At 37.0% G+C, this 22,041-nt stretch overlaps 1 protein-coding gene and 1 long non-coding RNA gene across 3 annotated transcripts in view; one reads left to right on the top strand and one right to left on the bottom strand.

Moving 5' to 3' along the window:
• The window catches only part of TMEM30A (transmembrane protein 30A), a 34,742-nt gene extending 22,207 nt beyond the window's left edge, over positions 1-12,535 (bottom strand). The window contains exon 1 of the mRNA XM_017524331.2: positions 11,965-12,535. Coding sequence (XP_017379820.1) covers positions 11,965-12,507 — 543 coding nt within the window. The 5' untranslated portion in view covers positions 12,508-12,535. The remainder of the gene's footprint in view (positions 1-11,964) is intronic.
• LOC108301232 lies at positions 12,513-18,134 on the top strand. 2 transcript variants are annotated; one of them, XR_005199393.1, is made up of 2 exons: positions 12,513-12,878; positions 17,955-18,134. It is a non-coding gene; the product is annotated as an uncharacterized LOC108301232 (long non-coding RNA). The 2 variants fall into 2 exon arrangements; XR_005199394.1 differs by lacking the exon at positions 17,955-18,134 and adding an exon at positions 15,514-15,620.
• The last annotated feature ends 3,907 nt before the right edge of the window (positions 18,135-22,041 follow it).

Genomic DNA, 22,041 nt, shown 5'->3' with positions numbered 1-22,041 from the left:
CCAAATTATAAAAACTCCTTATGACACAACTGATGAAAAGGGCTTTGTTAATTATGCTCTCAGCTGTATGGCAGGGTAGATCAAAGATATAGATAACTGATATGAATATAGTAGAGCTTTGTATTTGAGAAAATATATGGTCTTTTCCATATGAAACACTAGTCTGTATAGTTATATAATTGACATTCACAGAGCAGTGGCCTTTGCCTTTGTATCCAGTATTACTTCCCAACAATAGTTTCATGCTGCCTCATATCAGGTACCATCCATTATACCACCCCCTCTAAATCATCACTGGTCTTATCTCTATCTCCAGTCATATTTTTACGTCCCTAAATGTATTCAATTGGTTGAATACATCTTCCTTCCCACTTAAAACTCCTACAATCTCTATTTCAAATCCATGGTGATCTATGGAAAATCAAGCCACACGTATTATCATTTGTTAACCTTTTTTTGGTTGTGGTTCACTAACACTTAAAAAAAAATCCAGTGAGAGTTCACTGGATCCCTTAACCTCATACTCAACTGTGGTCTTTGATACCCGTAAGTGGTACCACTCCTGTCCTAAGCAGCCAAGCTAAAAATCTTAGTATCATCTTTGACATTAGTTCCCAAGTTCTGCAAATTCTTCCTTACTTACTATACTTGAATTTCACTCTCATTGCTTCTACCACAGTTCAAACTTTGAGACCTCATGCCAGTTTTTTTTTAAAAAAAGAAAAAGTACATTATTTTTTTAATCAAGAAAATGATTTCTAAACTTTTCAAAAATTTAAATATAATTGTATATGAGTCTGAGCACTTAGAACAAAAGCCAACTCACTCAGCATACTGATAAACAATGTTATCAGATGCTATGATGTCACATAAACATTCTTACATTTTAATTAATTTTAGAAATTAAGTTGATTAACTGGTAGCTGGTCTAGGGTTTCCAATTTTTCAGAACTAGTAAGTGTACAACAGTACTTTCTTCAAAAATAAGCCTCAAAAAATATGTGTTGGGGGTGAGAAAAGGGTATTTTATGACATTTTTTAAATCACGCACTTCTCTTTGCTGCAGCATTTGCCAATTAACCTGTTTGTTAAATTTGCAGCACTCGCTGGATTACTCTTCAATAGGCAAATTTGTTTTGCCCTTATATATGGATGGATATCATAGTTACACAAGTTTGATCTTATAGTATATAATTTCCTTGGGTAATTTCAAGAACTCCTTCATCCCATAATACATTCAGATGACCAGTAAACTCTCAACAAGCTGCATTAAGATGTCTTGATTGTACTGACTGAGTTTCATTCACTCATTTATTCATTCAAACCTGAGTCCCTATTAGGTGCTAGGCACTGTCTACAGCATGAGAATACGAAATGGAAAAATACATTGTTCGTGCTACAAAAGAATATACAAACAAGCAGGAAAGTCACATTTATGAATAATTACAGGATAATATGACAACGTTAAGGCAGGCTGCAAGCCAGTACTTCTAGAAACTGAGAGAAGCATATATACCACGTGGAGAAAGAGGAATCAAGGAAGAAATTTCATGTTAATAGAAACAACATTTGAAAACATCATAGATAAGAAAAAGAAGGTCATTTCAGGTCAACTATTAGCGTGCCACATTCCAGAAACTATAGTAGTTTGCCATGACTACAGCATAAGGTAGGGGAGTGGTAGGAGTAATACTAGAGAAGCAGAAAGCAGCCTATTGTAAAGAAAATTACACTCTATGTAAAGGGGTTTGAACAGTATACTGAATGCCAGATGGAGCCAGCCACAGGAGAAATTTTAAATAAGAGAAGGAAACATTAAGACTAGCCTTTTAAAAAGAATCACTGGCAGCAATATGCATAGAGGTTAAAGAGAATGCCACTGCAATGACGCAGGTGAGAAATGTTGAGAACTTTAATAAAGTGGCAGCAAGAATAGAAAAGAGAAGACAGATTCACAAAAGAAAGAGAAGGTAGAATCTACAGATACACAGAAATTAGTGCCTAGAGATGGGACGAGGGCAAATACATTTAGGTTGATTTCCAGTGTTTCTGGCATGAAAAACCCTGTGGATGGTAATGCCACTCTTGGTAAGGTTCACCACTGCTTTTCATGTTACTATATCAAAGGTCAGTTCTCAGTCCTGCTCTTTTGTGAACCATGAGCAACAGCATTTGGCATGTTTTTCACATGCTCTTCCTTTGAAACTGGTTTCAGGATACCAGCTTCCACGTTTTTGTCCTACCTCACCAGCCGCTCCTTTTTAGTCTCCTTTGCTAGTTCCTCCTTATCTCCCCAAACTCTAAACACCGGAGTGACTCAGGGATCTTCTCACTTTTCTTTGACCTATAAATCACTCTTATGATTTCATTCAATCTTAGGCCTTTATACATCATCCATGCTGATTAACTCTCAAAATGTGTAACTCTAGTCTCAACCTTCCCCTTGAACTCTAAACTCATATATTTGTTTGCCTACTCATTATTCCCATCTTGGATGTCTAATGGCATCTCATCCTAACAAGTCAAATACCCAACAATTTATTCTGCTTTCTCCACCACATCCTCTTACTAGTATATTTAAAATCTTAATTTCCTGCAGTCTTCCCCATCTTGAAAAATGACAACTCCATCCTTCTAGTTACAAGCCAAAATATCTTAGTCATCTTTGATTCTTCACTTTCTCTTACACCCCATATATCAATTGCATGAGAAAATTATGTTAGTTCTACTTTCACAAATATATCCTAAATCTAACTGCTTTTCACTGCAACTGTTCTACTGTGACCACCATCATCTCCTGCTTGAATTACTGCAATAGCCTCTTAATTGGTTTCCCTGTGTGATATTGTGACTTACAATAAGAAATACATATTTTATCTCTGCTCCCAGTTTCCTGGTACAGAGCTCCTAAAACTCTTAAAGTCTCCAAGTGATAAGTGTCTTGTGTATGCTAATGAGACAATTGGTGGCTGGGGACCCCTAAATAGCTTCAGGATGGAGGCTTGTCACTAGAAAGACCAAGGCATGAACAGAACCTCTGGGAAGGGGAGAAGGACTGAAAGTTGAGTCCCAGAGGGGCAGAGTGACTGAAGATTGAGTGGATCACCAATGGTTAATGAATGAATCAAACACACGTACATAATGAAGCCTTCATGAAAACTCAAAAAACTCAAAAACATGGGGTTCAGACAGCTTCCAGATAGCTGAACATGTGTCGGTGCCTGAAGTGTGGCATCCCAGTGAGCAAACGGAAGCTTGGAACCCCTTTTCCCAAACATCTTCCTCTGCATCTCTTCCATCTGGTTCTTCATCTGCATCCTGTGTAATATCCTTTAAAATAACTGAGCAAACGTTAAGTGTTTACCTGAGTTCTGTGAGTCACTCTAGGAAAGAAAGTAAACTCCAGGAGGGAGTCATGGAAACCCAGTTTACAGCAGGTTGGCCAGAAATACAGGTCACAGCCTGGGACTTGCAATTGGCATCTGAAGTGAGGGGCAGTCTTGTGGGACTGAGCCCTTTTCCTGTGGGATCTGATAGTATCTCCTGGTAAACAGTGCCAGAATTTAATGAAATTATAGTTGGCGTGTGCTGGAGAATCTGGTGCCAAAACTGGATGGTGTGTGGGGAAAAATCGCCACGCATGTGGCGCCAGAAATGTTGAGCAGTGCACAAGAGTAGGAAATATGCTTTGGTTTTTTCCTATCAGATATAAACCTGCTTTACTCTTCTTCACTAGGCAGTACTCTCCATGTCAAGGCCAGAGTGACGCTTTTTAGCCGTAAGTGCAATAATATCACCTATCTGTGCAAAACTTTTCAATGGCTTCCCATTAAACTGAGTGTGGAGGCCAAAAGTGGTCCATGTGATATTCACCCCAATACTTCCCAATACCCTAATCTTCTACTATTCTCCCCGCTCTACTTTAGCCATGATGGCCTCTTTGTTGTTCCTCAAACACCTGACTAAGCACATTCCTCAGGACCTATGCTCTTACTATTTATTCTGGCTGGAAAATTCTTCTCTCACATATTAATATGGTTCACTCCCTTCCCTCTTTTGGTTCTTTATTCAAATGCCATTTTATGAGGCCTCCCCTGGCTATCCTATTCAAAATTATAAACGATCAATCCTTCCTTCCTTTTCCTTCATAGCACTTTTTACCATTTAACATACTTCAGATGCAGCAAATTAAGTTCACGGGAGATGGAAATGGGCAATATCAATAAGAACTGACCCTTCATCATTTGGCTCAGTATTATAAGACTAAGCGAGTCCTCCCTCCCAATTGGAAATATGAATCATCTACAGCCTCTGCCCTGTCACATAAATTTGTCTATGTGCTAAAGCAATAAACATGATTGTTTAACTAAAAAAAAAAAAAAAAAGAACTGACTCTTCTCTTTAAACAGATTGTATGAAAAGAGAATACAAGTCGGCACCTACAGGAAACAAAACAAGAGGTCAGATGGCTAAAGTATGAATTCCACCTGTGTAACTAACCAGAAGACTTAATCTCAGATTCAATGTCCTCATCCAAAAAAAAATAAAAATGAAGAGAATAATAATGTTACCTTTGTCACTGTATCAACCAACATAATGTATGTAAAACTCTTAGCAGAGTTAATTCTCAAAAAATGTTAGTCATTATTAATAGTTTTATTATTAAATACTATTAAGATACGCCAGGCACAGTGGCTTGCACCTGTAATTCCAGCTACTTGGGAGGCTGAGGCAAGATCACTTGAGCCTAGGAGTTTGAGGCCACAGTGAGCTATGACCATGCCACTGCACTCCAGCCTGGGCGACAGCAAGGCCCATGTCTAAAAATATTTTTTTTTTAAAAAAAGGCCAGACACAGTGGCTAACAATGCCTGTAATCTCAGCACTCTGGGAGGACTTGGCAAGAGGATTGCTTGAGGCCAGGAGGCCAAGACCAGCCTGGACAACCAAGTGAGACCCCATCTCTTCAAAAAAATTAAAAATTAGCCAGTCCTGGTGGCATGCGCCTATAGTCCTACTTACAAGGCGGAAGGGCTGCTTGAGTCTATGAGTTTGAGGTTATGGTGTGCTATGATTATACCACTGCAATGAAGCCTGGGCAACAGGGCAAGACCTTGTCTGTAAAAAAGAAAAGAAAAGAAAAAAGAAAAAAATTTAAGATAGGATGTTTTTATTTTTTAGGAGAAACCAGAACACATTTGTATGCTGAACAGAGACAGAAAAAAGAGGTTGAAGAAAACAAGAGGAAGGTGATGATACTCAATACTCCTTCTATAACATTTTTTTTTAAGTATCAGCAAAGCCACACACCTAACTTGCTTTTCACATAAAAAACACATAATGCCTTTTACTATGAAATCAAGTTCGATTCAATATTATTATAATCAATATAAAAATGCAAACATTAATTCCAGTGTCTAAACTACTACTCTCACATCTATATGATCGAGCTCTCATTCTGATGACATGCCATTTTACCACCAGATAAATCTTCCTGTAACCCTGTGTTGCAGAGACTGCTAACAGCAACCCTCACCCTAATTTTTATGCTACCTTTCTTCCACAGTACAAAACTCTGACTTACTGAGATGAGAATCTTGTTATCGGAATGAAAACATTCTCCAACCTCCCTTGTAGTTCGAGTGGCCTGTTACCAAGGGGAGGTGGTAGATGGCAGTTTTCAAGAACTTTCTTTAAAAAGGCTTTATCCCTTTGTTCATCCCTTCTTCCACACTGCTACCTGGTAAAGGCAATTAGAACCCTAGCCTCCATGCCAAACTGTGAGCATGGATGAGAGCCAATTCCTAAGAATGGCTGGGTAGTAAATGATTAGATCAAGTGAAGACTCAGTAAAAGAGAACCTCCACAGCAGCCTCATACTATGTTTCTAAGGCTTTTTACATGAGACTGAAAATCTACCCAATCCTAATTGATATACACTGCAATCATGACATTCTCCTTGTTTAATATGTTCATTATCAAATACTCAGGACTACCCACAATCTACCACCAGCAAATTTGCCCTTACTCCTATTTTATCTATATACTTTTTGACTTCCTGTCCAGATGGTTGTTCATATTAATCACCTTTCTTGGAATGCATCCAAGCCTCCCCTGAAGAAGTGCTATTTATCAAGTACCAGCTCAAAGCCCACTTCCTACACAGCTTTCCACCGTCATTAGAAATTGACGTGATTGCATCCTCCTTTGAACTACCAAAGGATAATCTGCATGTGTCATTCATCTAGCAATGCTTAGTTTTCTTGTTATTGTGTTTGTCTCGTATTCCCCAAAAGATGCCAAGCTCCCTAAGAAGGCCCTATGCTCCAAAAAAGGGGAGTTTGTTCCCAAACTTTTCCTATCTCCCACTATTTCCAGAGATGTACTTTGAAGAAAATGTATGAAGATGTTCAATGTTGATTAAAATCCTTAGTAAAGGGCAAGCCTGGTGGCTCACACCTGTAGTCCTGGCGCTTTGGGAGGCTGAGGCAGGCGGATCACCTGGGGTTGGGAGTTCGAGACCAGCCTGACCAACATGGAGAAACCGTCTCTAGTAAAAATACAAAATTGGCGGGGTGTTGTGGCGCATGCCTGTGATCCCGGCTACTCAGAAAGCTGAGGTAGGAGAGTTGCTTGAATCCGGGACGCGGAGGTTGCAGTGAGCCACTGCACTCCAGCCTGGGCAACAAGAGCGAGACTCCGTCTCAAAAATAAATAAATAAATAAATAAATGCTTAGTAAATTTAACTCAGCTTCTGAGCTTTCACCATCAAAGAACCACAACACCTTTTATCAGCTAAAACTCAAGAGTAGCCAGACCTAATGTCAAGACCTTAATATAATCTCTGGGGCATAACAATCCTTTATTTTTTGCATAAAGTTGTTACTACAGGTTGTAACAACTTTATTCAAAAAATACACACTAAAGCACATAGTTCCTATCTTAGGAACAAAAGAGGCTACCAAGTGGAAAAAGGAGCTAGTTTCCTCATTTTGAAAAATTAATGCTTATTAATGTTAACAGCATACAAGGTACAGTGCAGAATACAATGATAGTTTGAAGACTTGCCCATTAGCTAAAATCCAAGACAAAGAACCAGAAGCAAAATAGAACAGATGTAAATGAGCAGATAGGAGATACCACATTTCTCAATTTTGTTTTGCTACCACTGTAACTGTTCACCTAAATCAAACTGGCATTGCTTCTTGGTAATTCTAAACATACATCCTAATTCTAAGAAAGACACTCAGAATTTAATGCAGTGGAAAAGGAGGAATTTGAAGGATGTGCATTTTTTATACTACATAGGAAAAGGACTGGAAAACTTCCATTTTGAATGTAAATTTGTCTAAAAGGAAATCAGTATAAGACCTGAACAGGTCATTCAACAAAATGCTGAGTAATAAAATCGTATTTTAAGTACTCCCCCTTGAATAGATTATTCCGCATTAATTTATCTGGCATCTTTTCTAGAGGACTTAATGAAGACAAAAGGTAACTAAAATAAAACTTTCAAAAGCAACTTCCTTTAGGCTGCCTGATTTTTATCTGACTATGACAAAGAAACAAAGAATGATGTTCTTAAGCCAAGATTACTGGTAAATTTAGCATAAGTAGTTTATATCTACTAAATCTGTTCAAAGACAGAACTTAAGCAACTTGCCAGGGATCACTACACCTACCTTGAACAATTACTGAGGTAGAATATGTAAATTAAACATAGCTATTTGTGCAGCAAATGCTAACTTTGCTGGTATTATTCATTAAAACTCTAAGTCAAGGGCAGGCAATTTTTTTCTGTAAGAGGCTAAAAAGTAAATACTTCAGGCTTTGCAGACCCAGAGGCAAGATCCAGGATATTAGGTATGTAGGGTCTTATGTAACAAGAGAGAAAACAAATTTGCATCAATTTTTATTGATAAAACTCAAAATGCAACAATAATATGTACAATTTTTTGGTAACATAGGTCTACTAACACTAATGAGAAGAATGGAAATTTTGGAGAAGACATTTCTCATAATAGAGATTCAAAGTTAGTGCTCCCTATTATCAAATCGATTGCAAATGTTCATCTGTAAAATGTTCCTGGGCCATGTAAAATATTCCTGCTAGCCAAATTTACTTTGGCATTCCTTGCTCTAAGTACTAACACTACTTGACAAACCAGTGAAAACACTAACACCACAAACCTTAATTTCCAAAAGTCTGCTTCTAAGTAACTAAAATCAACTTGAATATTAAAACTTCAAACTTTTCTTGAGAAACAAGTTAAAACACTAACACCACAAACCTTAATTTCCAAAAGTCTAATTCTAAGTAACTAAAATCAACTTAAATATTAAAACCTCAAACTTTTTAACATAAAGCGCCTAATCTTTAACAATCATTTATACAAAGCAACTTATTCTTTCCTGACTCTTAGCTAAAGGCTATGACAAAGATTACTAAATACACGAGAAATTTAATCTTCTTAAAAATCTTATAATCTAATAATTCAATTTAAGAGTAAAAACATATAAAAATTTTTATCAGAAACTAAATATTTCTGTTATTTTTAACAGAAAATAATCAGAATTAAATAATCAAGGGAAGTAAGTAAAATAAGGTGAAGAAGAAAGTTGAGAGTTTATCAAATGTGGAGAATGGGGAGATAATTTCACTAAGATTTCTTGAAAATATACCTTGAATGCTTTTGGCAACACTAACCTGAGGTAAATGTTTAGTTTTTAAATGTGATCCGAATAACAACCAAATCTGACTTTAACCATTAATTTAAAACTACGTAATTTCACACTGATAAATGCTTTTACAAAAGTTAAGAATAACTTCACTATATTTTTCAAGTTAGCTCTATGTATCTCAGCCTCACCAACAAGGGCCCTAGACTAGAAAATCAGTGCCTCTGAAAGATGTGGCTGACTGACAATTCCTAAATTAAAGGAAATCCTCATTCCTTGTTCCTAATAATAAATGAAGATATTATAGCCTCATTTTATTTAATTATTAAAAATCTAAAAACCAATTAAATCTAACCAATCTTGTTAGATTTATGTATCTTGTTATATATAACAAGATATATAAATATAACAAGAGGAAATCTGCTACCAAATATAAGCATTCAAATGTAAAAATATCTTGTTACACCTCTTCCAGGGGTGTCCAAGACACTTTTCAAAATAATTTTTAGTGTAACACTTCCGTGGGAATGAGAAAGATCCAGTGATTTTACACTTGAAAAAGTACGGATTTCTGATCTTGGCACCTTAAGCTATATTACAAAAGCATTTGGATTTGACAATCTCCTTTGTCCTAGTAATCTGAACTGATATAGCAATGAAGGGTTTTTTTTTTTTTTTTTTTTTTTTTTTAAATAAAAAATATAGTGTGAGTAACTTACAGTATGAAACTGAATGTTGGTAAGAAATTCTCATTACCCATTTACCACTAGTGGCTAACAAAGGGTACTGAACAGCAGAAAACCAGTATGTGTGCTTGGGGAATCTCCGTAAGTTTTTCTAATACTCCACACACAATTCAGAGGCATTTCTCTATATATTTAGCATCCAAATTTAAAAAATACCTATGTGGATTCTATCTGCACAGCTATATGTCAGTGTCAGTAAAAAATTCCCAATTATTCTTCATTTTCATTTCCTCTTGTTCCAAAGGCAATAAAATTTAAACATGCCATTTTTAAAAAATCACATTTGAATTGGAAGTCAAATAATTTTAGAGTTGAACAGCCTCTTAGAGATAGTCTAATCTGAATCTTTTGGTTCTTCAAGTAAAGAAATTGGACTCAAAATTATACTTAAGATCACTACAGAACGACAGAGCTGGGATTTCAATCTGAATTCCTTGACTCTTCGGTGCCCTTTTAACCAGACTAAACTACAGCAGACTCTTGAGGCAACTTGAGATCAGAACACGAGAGCTATTTAAAAAATTTCTATCTCGTCTATTTAATGTGAAGAACCTTATTTTATTCCAAAACTGATTAAAATTTAAAGGAAAGTTAAATATTTATTTTTATACTGTAGTAAATATTAATGGAAGTTGAGTTCTGAGAATACTAATTTATACACAATTCCAAATTATTGCTATTTTCATCTTAATATGTTAAGAAGTTTAAATAAAATCATTCAAATTTCTGATGTTAAATTATTTTCTTCCACTTTACTAACATCGCAGTAAGGATCTTAGTGAAGGGTGAAAGCTTAAAACTGGGAATCAAGACACCTTACTCTTAACTAATTTACTGTCAAATCTCAACCTCTCTATATTTCTCATCTTCTGATTAAGGATCAGGAGACAGATCCTCAGTGCCAGACATCTTATTTACACTGCTTCTAATTCTCACACCTTAGAAGTCATGAATTATTCTACCTACTGTGTACGAAACTGAAGCTCACAGTCTAAGGAAATTTTCCAAGAAACTGAGCTGGTTAGTAGCTGAGCTTGAATTTAAAACCAGCTCTGCCTGACCCCAGTCAATGCCTTTGTTCCTCACATGACACCACTTTGCTCACATCCTAATATAATGCGTGATCCTTGTGTGGTTACAACAATAAGCACTACATTTGCAGGATTATTAGGGAGATTAAAGTGATAAACTAAAATACAAGCTAAAAAAAACACACCGTAACACTTTCTTTAGTTATTAAATTGAGAATGATTTTTCGTAAAAAAAACTTTAAAACTAGTTATGCTACAGATGGTATTCTTATTAATGTTATTACTTATTAACACCTAAGTAAGCACTGTAGAATTAAAAAATACATCAATCTTGCTTTTACAGATAACATTGCAAATTAAACTGGAACCCCATCTCCATTATAGTAGTTAAAATAAAATTACTCTCAACCTTCCATTAAATCACAAACATACGTAATATTTACTAAAATGTGTGTGTACATATATAAATAGAACATAAGTAATCAAGAGAACTTGGTACTAGTTCCTGCCCTTTCAAATAGATTTACAAAAAAAACAATTCTCAGATATGCAAGAAAAGATGACAGATGCTTAATACTGGACACCTATACAGTATATATTAAACTTCTTAACATATTTATCAACCATCTTCACTCCTGCAGATGAAAAAAGATACTGTGCTTCTCTGACAGAGAAATGTTTCCCCAATACAAGTTGTCCTGTCCTGTCTTACATATTCGGCAAAGTTAATATCAGTAAAATGTTTAGTAGACAGTGCACAACGTATTCTCTGAGTGTGGTCACTGGCTCTTTCTGTAATGTTTAAAATCTATCAAAGCAAAACAAAACAACTACAGCACATGTAGGGCACATTAATGAATGTAACCTAAAAGCAAAACCAAAATTGAAGTTTCAGGTTATCTTTTATGTATATCTTGCCCTACAACTAAAATATCGAATTAGTTCAAAACGAAAAGTACTATGCACATTTGTCATAAGTCTTTATATGTGACCTAATAACATGCGACAGCTTCTTTACACTGGACTCGTCAATACCTCTATGACTCTGGTTCTTTTCCCAACAATGACCAAGGTGTTAATCTCTGTGTCTTGGTGTAATCCCCACAAAGGTAATGACACTTTGACCCTGTCAATTCCCTCAGAATTACATCTACCTAGCTACAAGTGCACTCACCTCCACTTCTCTTTTTACCTCCATGAACCCCCTAATCCCCAAGGAACTACACAAACCGCCCACTGAAGAAGCATTTCTTCACCTGACCCATCTTCTGCATTAAACATTCACTGCGTCTCAGCGTAAATCGCAAGCAAGACAAAGCTAGGACAAACCTGCAAATTCAGGAAACCCGCAGAAAGAGGAAGAAACCAGAGGAACAGAGCGAAGGGCGGGGGATGGGGGGGGCACAGGGACCGCCTGTCACCCCCCAGGAGCTGAGAAGAGCGGGGCGGGCACGTAGGACCCTCCTTCCGAGCAACGCCAACTCCCAACACAGCTCCCTCCCCTCACCTCGATCTCGCGGATGTTGTTGGAGGTGACGAAGATGCCAATGCCAATGGGGATGAAGATGAGGCCGATGATGAAGAAAATAGGTAGCACCGTGCCAGCCGTAAGGATGGGCTGCCAAGCAGGCAGCCGTTGCTGTTTGAAGGCCGTGTTATCCGGTCTCCGGGTCTTCGCGGTGCTCCCCGGAGCACAAGGCGGCCCACCGTCCACTTCATCCTTGGCGTTATAGTTCATCGCCATCGATCCCCGGGGCGCCGCTCCGCGACGCGCAGGTGGACCACCCAAGGGGTCCGCCCGCTGACCCTGACAGGAGCCGGTCGAGCGCCGCCGCCGTCGCCGCCACCAGCGCCACCACCTCAGCCGCCGCCGCCGTAGAGCGGAAGAGGTGGGACACTCTTCCGCCGAAGGCCGCTGACAGGAAGCGAAAGTCGGCTGGAGACGCCAGTGGGAGGGAGAGAGGAAGGAGGGAGAAGATGGAGGGACAAGGGGAGGGGAAAGGGGAGGAGAATAGATGGGGGAAGGAAAAGGCAGACGTACCCTGATCATCTGTCCTGTGACGCCAAAGTGAGAGGCTCAACCACTGGGGTTTGAGGCTACGTTGGCGCATGCGCGGCCCTGGAGCTACGGCGACTCCACGCCTGCGCTATAGGTGCAACTTCGCTCTGTTTGCCGTGGCTTTTGTTCGCACACACCTGCCTGTTACTATGAGTATGGTGGCGACCGCAGGTCTGGATTGCTGGACAGATTTTTCTTTATACCTCGAGGCTTTCTTTGAAGGAGTCGGAGCATTTACAAGGCCGCCTCAAGAGGGATTGAGTCGGGGGAGGATTAGCAGTATTTGCTTAGGTTGTAAAACCGCGACTTTATCTAATTAAATAAATCGCCATTCAAGGTGCAAATATAAACTTGTAACAGAGGTGAGTGACATGTACTCCTTTTGTCCTAAAGTCAAGAATCAATAATGTGACCTTAGCTCTATTATCTTGCCGCTAATTAAGCGATTCTCATGTGTTTCTCTATTGATGATTTTCACCTTACTTTTCTCTTTCTTTTCTGTGTCCACCTTTCTCTTTTGCGCATTGATAAAGTGTTTTGTAATACGCTGTAGCCTTTTTCTTTTGCTGTTATAAAAACCCGAACATATGGCATTACTACAAAATGAGATACTCCGTAAACAATTTAAAAGTGCTAAGTATTTAATAACCCAAGGAAATGCTGATGACATAAAAGGTGACTAAGTCAGGATATTAGAGTAGTATAGCGACTGTAGAAGTATAATATAGGGCCCAACTAAAAAGTGAGTAATGGTGACTTCAGTTGACCGGGTGGAGGATTTTTTTTTTTCTGTTTCTTTGCACTTTTCTATATTTTCCAAAATTTCGATAGTAGGCGTATGTTATTTGTAAAATTTAAAAAATTGTATACAATCCACATTATACTCACATCTTTGAAATCCAGACCAGAGAGTAAATCACATCATTTGAAAACAAATAACTAGTTTTTTTTTAAGGCTTACTCTGCACTAGTTTCTTAAAGAAGGTAAACTGAGGAAAGAGAAACTAAAGAGTGCTTGGTCCTCATAATTTACATTTAAGCCGGGCTCCGTGGCTCATGCCTGCATCCCAGCACCTTGGGAGGCCGAAGCGAAGTAGATCACCAGAGGTCAGGAGTTCGAGACCAACCTGGCCAACGTGGTGAAATCCCGTCCTTACTAAAAATGCAAAATTAGCTGGGCATGGTGGCTGCGCCTGTAATCCCCAGTACTTAGGAGGCTGAACCAGGAGAATCGCTTGAACCCGGGAAGTGGAGTTTGCGGTAAGCCGACATTTACCATTGTACTCCGGCCTGAGCAACAAGAGCGAAACTCCATCTCAAAAAAAAGAAAAAAAAATGTACAGTTAAATGTTTTTTTCAAAATGACCACAAGTCTCAAGAATGTGAGCCAATCATATATTTACTAGTCAGAGTTTAGAGGGATATAATACTTGCTGCCTTCTAATAACCAACTTGCTTGGGTTTGCTCTTACATGACGTTCATGCTCAGATTCTTACCACTGCTAACATACTTAGGTCTATATTTTGTTTTATCTGTTAAGTTTACCTTCAACCCCAGGCTCAAATGGAAAACAATCTATCACAGTTAATGGAGAAGGCATGGAGTCCTTTTATTTTTCTAAGTTCTGTTAGTAAAAATGTATGCCACAATATGGGCATATTACAAAAGTACATACAAGGCAGGTTTTTCCTCCCCATTTCTGCCTGTATCATCATGCCCACTAAATTTGATAATTCTTTAACTGATTTGCTATTCCAGCATTCTGTATAAATGGTCAGTTATTTTACCTTCATTTTTTGTTTTTGTTCTGTTGATCTGAGTGATTGTAATATATCTATCTGCTTCCTTTTTCCTTCATTTTGTTTGTTCATAGGAAAAATGAGTTAATCCCTTGTCTCTTTTTTATTAGAAATTCCATTTTGACTGAAACGTTTACAGAACTGAAAGCTCCTGGGATTCTTCTCTAAAACTTACATTTTCAGATGAGATCCAAATAGGTGAAATTGCTTTTCCAGATCTCTTTATATCCCTCCATTTCATTTTCCACTACTGTTTACTGCCACCACAAAATGCATCTTTATCCAGCTGGAACATATTTTTCACCTTCATATTATTATCTCAGGGGACTCACAATTTTGTGATTTTCTTGGTCACATTGTTTTATGATAGTCTTTACTAGGTGGTTTTTCATTTAATCTGCTGAAGTAGGAATTTTCTAAAGAAAGCATTGTTCAGCATTTCTAGGGCAACAAAAGAGAATAGTTGTTCTCACAATGGATTACCATCTCCACATTTTCAAACTGTGATTGCTAGGAGAGACTGGTGTGTGTTTGTGTGTATGTATGTTGATACATTTAGATAACATTTGTATTGTTCAAATGATCGTTCTGGTGCTGATTCTTGGTAAAGTGGAATTTATGTGATAAATGACATTTATTAATGCTAACTATCAGATTAACATTGTAAGTATGCAGTCCGTGCACGATCCTCAATATGAAAGTGGATCAAAAACAAAAGAACAGATGCAAGCCCAACAATCTGAAAAGGTGTATGTATTTAGCCTTTGGATGGAAAGTTTTATACATTTTCATTTTTTAGTTCAGCTGCTCTGTTGTGCCACTGAACTCGGTAACCAGAAACATCAAAGAAAAAAATACATAAGAATAACTATTGGGTATCTCCAGGAAGGAGGAAGAGGAAACTGCAACTGGTCTTTTCACTGCCTAACCAAAGTAGATTTGCCACACCGATTTGCTTGTTGAGTTCCTTTTATGTTTGGTGCTGCTGTAGCTCTCTAGCTTCTAACCGTATTCAAACCATTTCATCCACATCTGTAACAAGGATATTTTAAAAAGTTGAAGAGGGCTGAGAAATGTGCCATAATTTTTGCCATCATGAGTTTCAGAGAAAGTTCTTAATGAAACAGTTTGAATTATTTTCAGTGGCTGGGTCATATTTTTGCAGGAACAAAAAGAAAAATCTCTTTTCCTTTTCAGTTGCCCATGGCACCTTGGTAGAACTACAAAATGTTCATTTTTAATTATCCCAGAGAACTTTAAGCAGAAAGAGTGATGTCAAAATTGTATAATAAACTTCATTTCCTATATTTATTGCATCAGATATTGATTCAAACTAGCTTTTAAAAATTACTTTTTAAAATTGACTGTTTCCTGATTTTTATGTAGTGTAATTATTGAACATTTTCAGTTAGATATTAAAGAAAATCTCTTTGTTGTAACACTGAGAACTTGACTGATTAGCCTGAGCTCATTTGGTGTTGTGATGGAAAATTTTGCAAGTTCTTGAATAGTCAGTCAGTAATCAGAAATACCAGTCAAACAAGATATTTTAATGGTTAGTGTCATTAGAGGCAAGAGCAGCGACACCAAAATTCTTTAGTAGACAGCCTAAGAACTTTGTTTTGGATGGAAATAAGGCTTCATTTCTCAGAATTCTGTACTTTTTGGGTTTTGTTTTTAGTTTTTTTGAGACGGGTCTCACTCTGTCACCCAGGTGGGAGTGCAGTGGCTCACTGCAACCTCCGCCCCCCAGGCCCAAGTGATTTTCCCACCTCAGCTTCTCAAGTAGCTGGGACCACAGGTGCGTGCCACCACAGCCAACTAATTTTGTGTATTTTTGGTAGAGATGGGTTTTCCACATTGCCCAGGCTGGTCTCGAGCTCCTGAATTCAGACGCTCGACCAGCCTTGGCTTCCCAAAGTGCAGGGATTGTAGGCATGCCCGGCCAATTCCATACTTTAAATGAAAGAGTATAATTCTCACAAGACTTCAGACTTCATGACTTCCACTGCATAGAATCTCTCAGTTGATTACATCTCCGTGGCATCTTTTTTTTCATTAGGTACCATCAACTATAGATAAGGTCTTTTCTTCAAATATGATGTTGCCATCTCTATAGGTTAACAGCCAGCTGGCATCTGTTACATTTGTAACAGTTAATTTCTTTAAAGGGAACAGAGGAGGAATGAGGCTTAGCCTACTCCAAGAGAATCATCAAGAGATACAGTAAAGTAGTTACTTTTAAAACATTATTATTATTATTATTTTGAGACGGAGTCTTGCTCTGTCACCCAGGCTGGAGTGCAGTGGCACAATTTCAACTCACTGCAACCTCCACCTCCTGAGTTCAAGCAATTCTGCCTCAGCCTCCCAAGTAGCTGGGATTACAAGTGCCCACCACCATGCCTGGCTAATTTTTGTATTTTTAGTAGAGACGAGGTTTCACCATATTGGCTAGGCTGGTCTCAAATTCCTAACCTCAGGTGATCTGCCCCCCTCAGCCTTTCAAAGTACTGGGATTACAGGCATGAGCCACCACACCTGGCCTAAAAATGTTAATTCTTTATAAATTATATGTTTGGACTATTTTTAGACTTGTTTTAAATTTATACTTTTCTATTTTTCCAAGTTTTAGAAAACCAGCATGAGAAGGAGATCATTTGATTATGATTTTTTTTAAACACTTGAGTCACTTGAGTTGTTAAAATAACTCCAACATATTCATGAAGGATCTTCACAAAATGGACTTAGATGTAAAAGTCAGCTTTTGTTGAGCCTCAGAAATCAAACACATTTTTTGTCAATAGCGCTAAATATTTATGACACCAAAGGCAAAGACCAAGGCTTCCCTCTGACCAGCACTCCGTGAGGCACAAGATAGGTTCAACAAAAAACTGTTTTACAACATCATTTTTATTGTCACTGAATCTTCTGGGAGGAGAAATCTGCACTTGCTGTCTTTGCTTCCTTAACCCGGTCACTCAGTAACCCACTGCTCCCTGACTTCACCCCCTACCTCCACTGAAACTGCTTTGCCAGCTAATCCCCACTCATCCATCAAGATTCAGGTCATTAGCCAATTTGAGGAATACTTCTTTGACCCCTTAGGTGGAGTTAAGAGCTGCTTTCAGAGCTCAAGGTAATGTATAAATGTCTGTCCTGGCACTTACTGTGTAGTATTGAAAAATAATGTTTACATCTTGGTTACTAGATATAAATGAGTTCCTCAAGATCAGAGACTGTTTTTATTCATTTCTAAATTTCGAAACCCTGGCAAAGTACCTAGAACATAAAAGCTACTTGATAAATCTTGTTGAACTGATGTGATCTACTCTCGATGAACTCACATTTTAGTGGGAGAGACACCTTGCTGACAACTGAAATATTATATAATGAAGTCAGTGCCACATAAGATGCATGTTTAATAGGTTATAGGAGCTCTGATGAGGTACCATATCTCATCCCCCTTATGATGTCAAAAACTAAACTGAGAGGAAATTGGAAATAAGGTCAGAATTACATTGTGGTTCTCCAAGTAGGAGAATAAAGAAATGAGAGACTTATGCTAATATTACATGTACTATAAATGCCAAGCAGGACTGTGTGCTCTGGGTGATTATGTTCTTTTTCTCAAGCAGGATTTCAGCAGATTGTGGTGACCACGGAAACAGACATCTCTGGTGCCCACCATTTCTGGGAGATAATCAGTTTGTTGTCCCACTACCTGCTTGTGTCAGTGCTCTATGTGGGCACCAATACATGCCTCTTTGTGAAGCAAAAATGAGCACATTTCTCTCAATAAAACGGTATAAACCATCTTGAGGCCTGGTGAAACTCTTGTCTTTTCAAAGACATACGTTCCCTTAGAATCAGTGATTACTGAGGGTCGTTTCTTGTTTAATCCAGATGATCTGCCTCTGAAACCTTCTGTGGGCACAGAAATTTCTGCAAGGAAAGCATCAGCAGCCAGAATAATTTGGTGAGGAAGATTTGGCACAGAATACCCTGACACAGGTACTGCTCCTAAAGGAGCAATCCTCTGGAGTTAGGAGTCAGTAATTAGGTGCCTACAAAACACCCTTCCGTTTTGACTAAACATGCCTTGCTCTCAAGGAGAAGAAAGAACTGTGCACTGAAAACCCTAAGAGCCAAACGAAGAATGTGGTTGTGATCATGAAAAAGATCCTTGAATATCAGGGAAAAGGAGACAGGGCAGTTGAAGGAAGGATAGGAAAAGGCTACTTCCTAGCATAAATTAATAAATTTTTTATTATTTAATAAGAGAAATACATTTTTTGTTTCAAATAAGGCAAAGATAAGTTAGGACTGGATATAGCTATAGATCCCTATTTCTGACACAGGCTGATAAAAATAAAGGAGGTCAGAACACAACCCCACCGTCACCCACATCCCACTTTGCAAAAAACATGATCCAACTACCTCTAGATACTGGGCTGTGGACTGCTAGCAAAGCCTCAGGAGCCTTTGCTCCACTGATTGATCTACCTTTAGATTGACAGCAGCAGCTGTGGAGTAACATCTGAATGTTGACTGACGAAGCAGTTTGTGAGAATAAAGCAGGAAGGGAAAACACTTAACCAGTTTCTATTTCTTGTTGTCTTAAGTTTGCATCTTGCTAAAGAATCAAACTGTAGTGTAATCCAGAGGAAGAGTATTTCTCATCCTGGCAGCCCTGCTGTACCACATCTGCTTATCCATAGTGAAAGACACCATATTTTTAAGAAAATATAAAATGCAGAGATGAAAACTATTTTAAAGCAAATGATTTTAAATAAAAGGAAAGTTGCATATTCATTTTAAATGATTTTAATTTTCTGAATATTATGTTCCAACTCAAAAGATATTGCACAATGCTTTAATATTATACTTGTTACTTTTCTCACACTGGTGAGATTTTGATAAACATAGTTGACTTTGGGAGTAACATAGAGAATGTTTTCATTGGTTAAATAATTTCAATGACCTGTGAGGAACTGAAAGCAAGATATTACATTCATATAAAAGATAAGTACATATGCATAAATTCACTTGGATTCAATGAAAAATAATACACTTCTCATGTACTTAATAAAACTTAAAGGAAACAAAATTTAAAATGATGCAAAAATAGAATGTATTTCAAAAAGTTTTCAGTGTACTTTTGCTTTTGAAAATCCTTAGACCTGAAAGAATTCTAAGAATATCTGGCCATATTATAAGCCTCTTATTTGTAGAAGATAACACTTAATAATTTTAAAACAAAATGTAGATTAAATAAATATAGTTCTGCATTATTAAAATAACAAAATCTGTGATCATAAGGTAAAATTTCCCTAAATAATATAAACAAAAAACACCAGAAAATAAATGTATCATGTTATGGCATCTATAAACATTTCTGTTCAAATGTATGCATCTACAGCATTTTCCCTAGGTAATACACAGTTATTATCACATTATTATGGAATAAATGCTGAAAATTTAAGAAAAAAATATTAATGATACTAGGCTGAAGTCAATTCCAATAAACTCAATTTTACAAATTTTTATTGTAGTGATTTTTACTGTATTGCAGCAATTTTTTCTTTTTTTTCCTTTGCTTTGTAATTTATATTTTTAGCAGAGGCATGGCACTGGGGATAAAGAAAAGGAAATATGCCTCAGGTGCCAGTTGTGTTTTTTTAATTTCCATTTTGCACGTTTGCTATTTTTAGATTTGTTGTGCATGAAATTCATGAACACACCCAACTTTTGTTATTTTTTTTTAATTCATTCCCAGGAAACATCAGCTTAATCTGCCCTATAGACCAAATGGACCTAGCAGATATTTACAGAATGTATCATACAACAGCTAGAGAATATACAGTTTCTTGTTATTACAGGATAAAAGGCAAAAACATTACATTATTTGATGCACCACTTATTCTTGTTCTGCCACTGATTTTTAGTAGCTGTGTATTTCAGTAGTGTTGGTATCTCTACTAATGCTTAAACTGGAGATTCCACACCATGAATTTTTTTAAGGTCATCCTAAAATACAATGAATTATTCACATTTTGTGAAAATTACAGGCATCTGACAGCTGGTGTATTTATCTACTATCTTCATCAAACTTGAATATTTTATAAAATACTTGAAAAAATATCTCTACCAAAGATACCCTCATGAAGCACTCTCTTATCAAAAAGAAAAGGATAAAATTATGGATTAGTTCAATTGTACCTTGAACTGGAAACACTGATTATGATTATATTTCAGAAAACAGTTACAATTATTTCATTATAATGATTCCCATTTAGATTGATGATTGGAGACTTATTTACAATAAAAGATAGAGTAATTATAGGAGCCTAGGATAGTGCCAGGATCGCATGTGAGGGCAGTTTTTTCAATTGTCTATACATGTTGAGATGTGACTATTAATGATCTTATTTCTTTATTCATTACATAAGGAGATGATCAGTGTTTTCTGGGGTTTTTTGTTAATTTTACATATTCTCTTCAAAATTTTATTCATATGTCACTCAGATTGCATTTGGGTTTAAACAGAGAACTTAGTCATAGCATGGATAGACAAAGCTCAGCATCTATCTAAATGACTCTGATGCACCGTCATCCTCATTGTTCTTGTAAGTTCCAAATTCATTATAAATCAAGGGGGAAAAACCCTTCAAATCCAAATATACATATATTTCTTATAGTATTTTAATTTAAATCAAGAAGTATTTAAAATCTTATCCTCTAACATTTTCACTGTTAGTATAAAAAAATTCCCACAAGTTGAGAAGGTTATTTGCTTCAAATACTAATCTAATCTATCAGAATAATTTTGCCATCAGAGGTACAAACATTGGCAAATAGGAAACAACTGTGAGTCAAAAAATATAACAGTACTAACTAAAATGCTTTTCTAATTGAAAATGTCATTACAGTCAACATTTTCAGAAAACAAAACCCATTAACAATTCTAAAAATTTTCACACGTACACACTCTAGTTTTCTTTGTAACCAAAATTCTGGAAGGCTATGTGATGTTTTCACAATCATTCAAGCTAGGGCAAGCCTACTGTAACATTTCTTTTACTTTAAAAGATTAAAAATAATTTTAACATGTTATATAATTTATATACATGTTGAAATGATTTGCCAATTCCCCAAGGTGTACCTTAAATCCTTCCGAGGTTACATAGGGGAGGAAATCCAGCATTAATTTTTCTATTCCAGAGCCTCAATTTGGACACCCATCTGTGGGCTCCTAAAGTTGAGCACAACCTGTGGACTAGAGAAATGGCCAGCAGTCCTCCTTGTGTGGCTTTTAGTTATCCCTGTGACACTCAGAAGCATTCTCTCTTTAATTTCAGTAACATTACATGATAAATGATTTCCACATTCAGAAACTGATGTGTTGACTCTTACTTTATCTTTAAAGTTATCCTTAAAGACCTTATTGAAAATTTTAAAGACCATATTAAGTCTTTAAAGAAAAAAAAAGTATATTGCCAGGGTTTCAAGACTTCAGATGCACATTTTCACATAAATCTAAATTCAACAGTAGCTCTCATGTTGAGATTTGAATAATGCATGTTGTGCTTTTTATCTTCAAAGAATATATTCTCTAACCTACCTGTAGTTTTGAAAATCTGTCAAAATCAAGGGGAAAAAAGTTGTCTATCCTGAGATGTCTTGTATTACTTTCTCTTTCCGGGTTTTTGGGTTTTTTTTTTT

This window comes from Cebus imitator, unplaced genomic scaffold (assembly GCF_001604975.1).
Source record: "Cebus imitator isolate Cc_AM_T3 unplaced genomic scaffold, Cebus_imitator-1.0 Scaffold32, whole genome shotgun sequence".
Lineage (NCBI taxonomy): Eukaryota > Metazoa > Chordata > Mammalia > Primates > Cebidae > Cebus > Cebus imitator.
The sequence above is the reverse complement of the archived record's forward strand: the minus strand, read 5'-3'. Positions and strand labels throughout refer to the sequence as shown.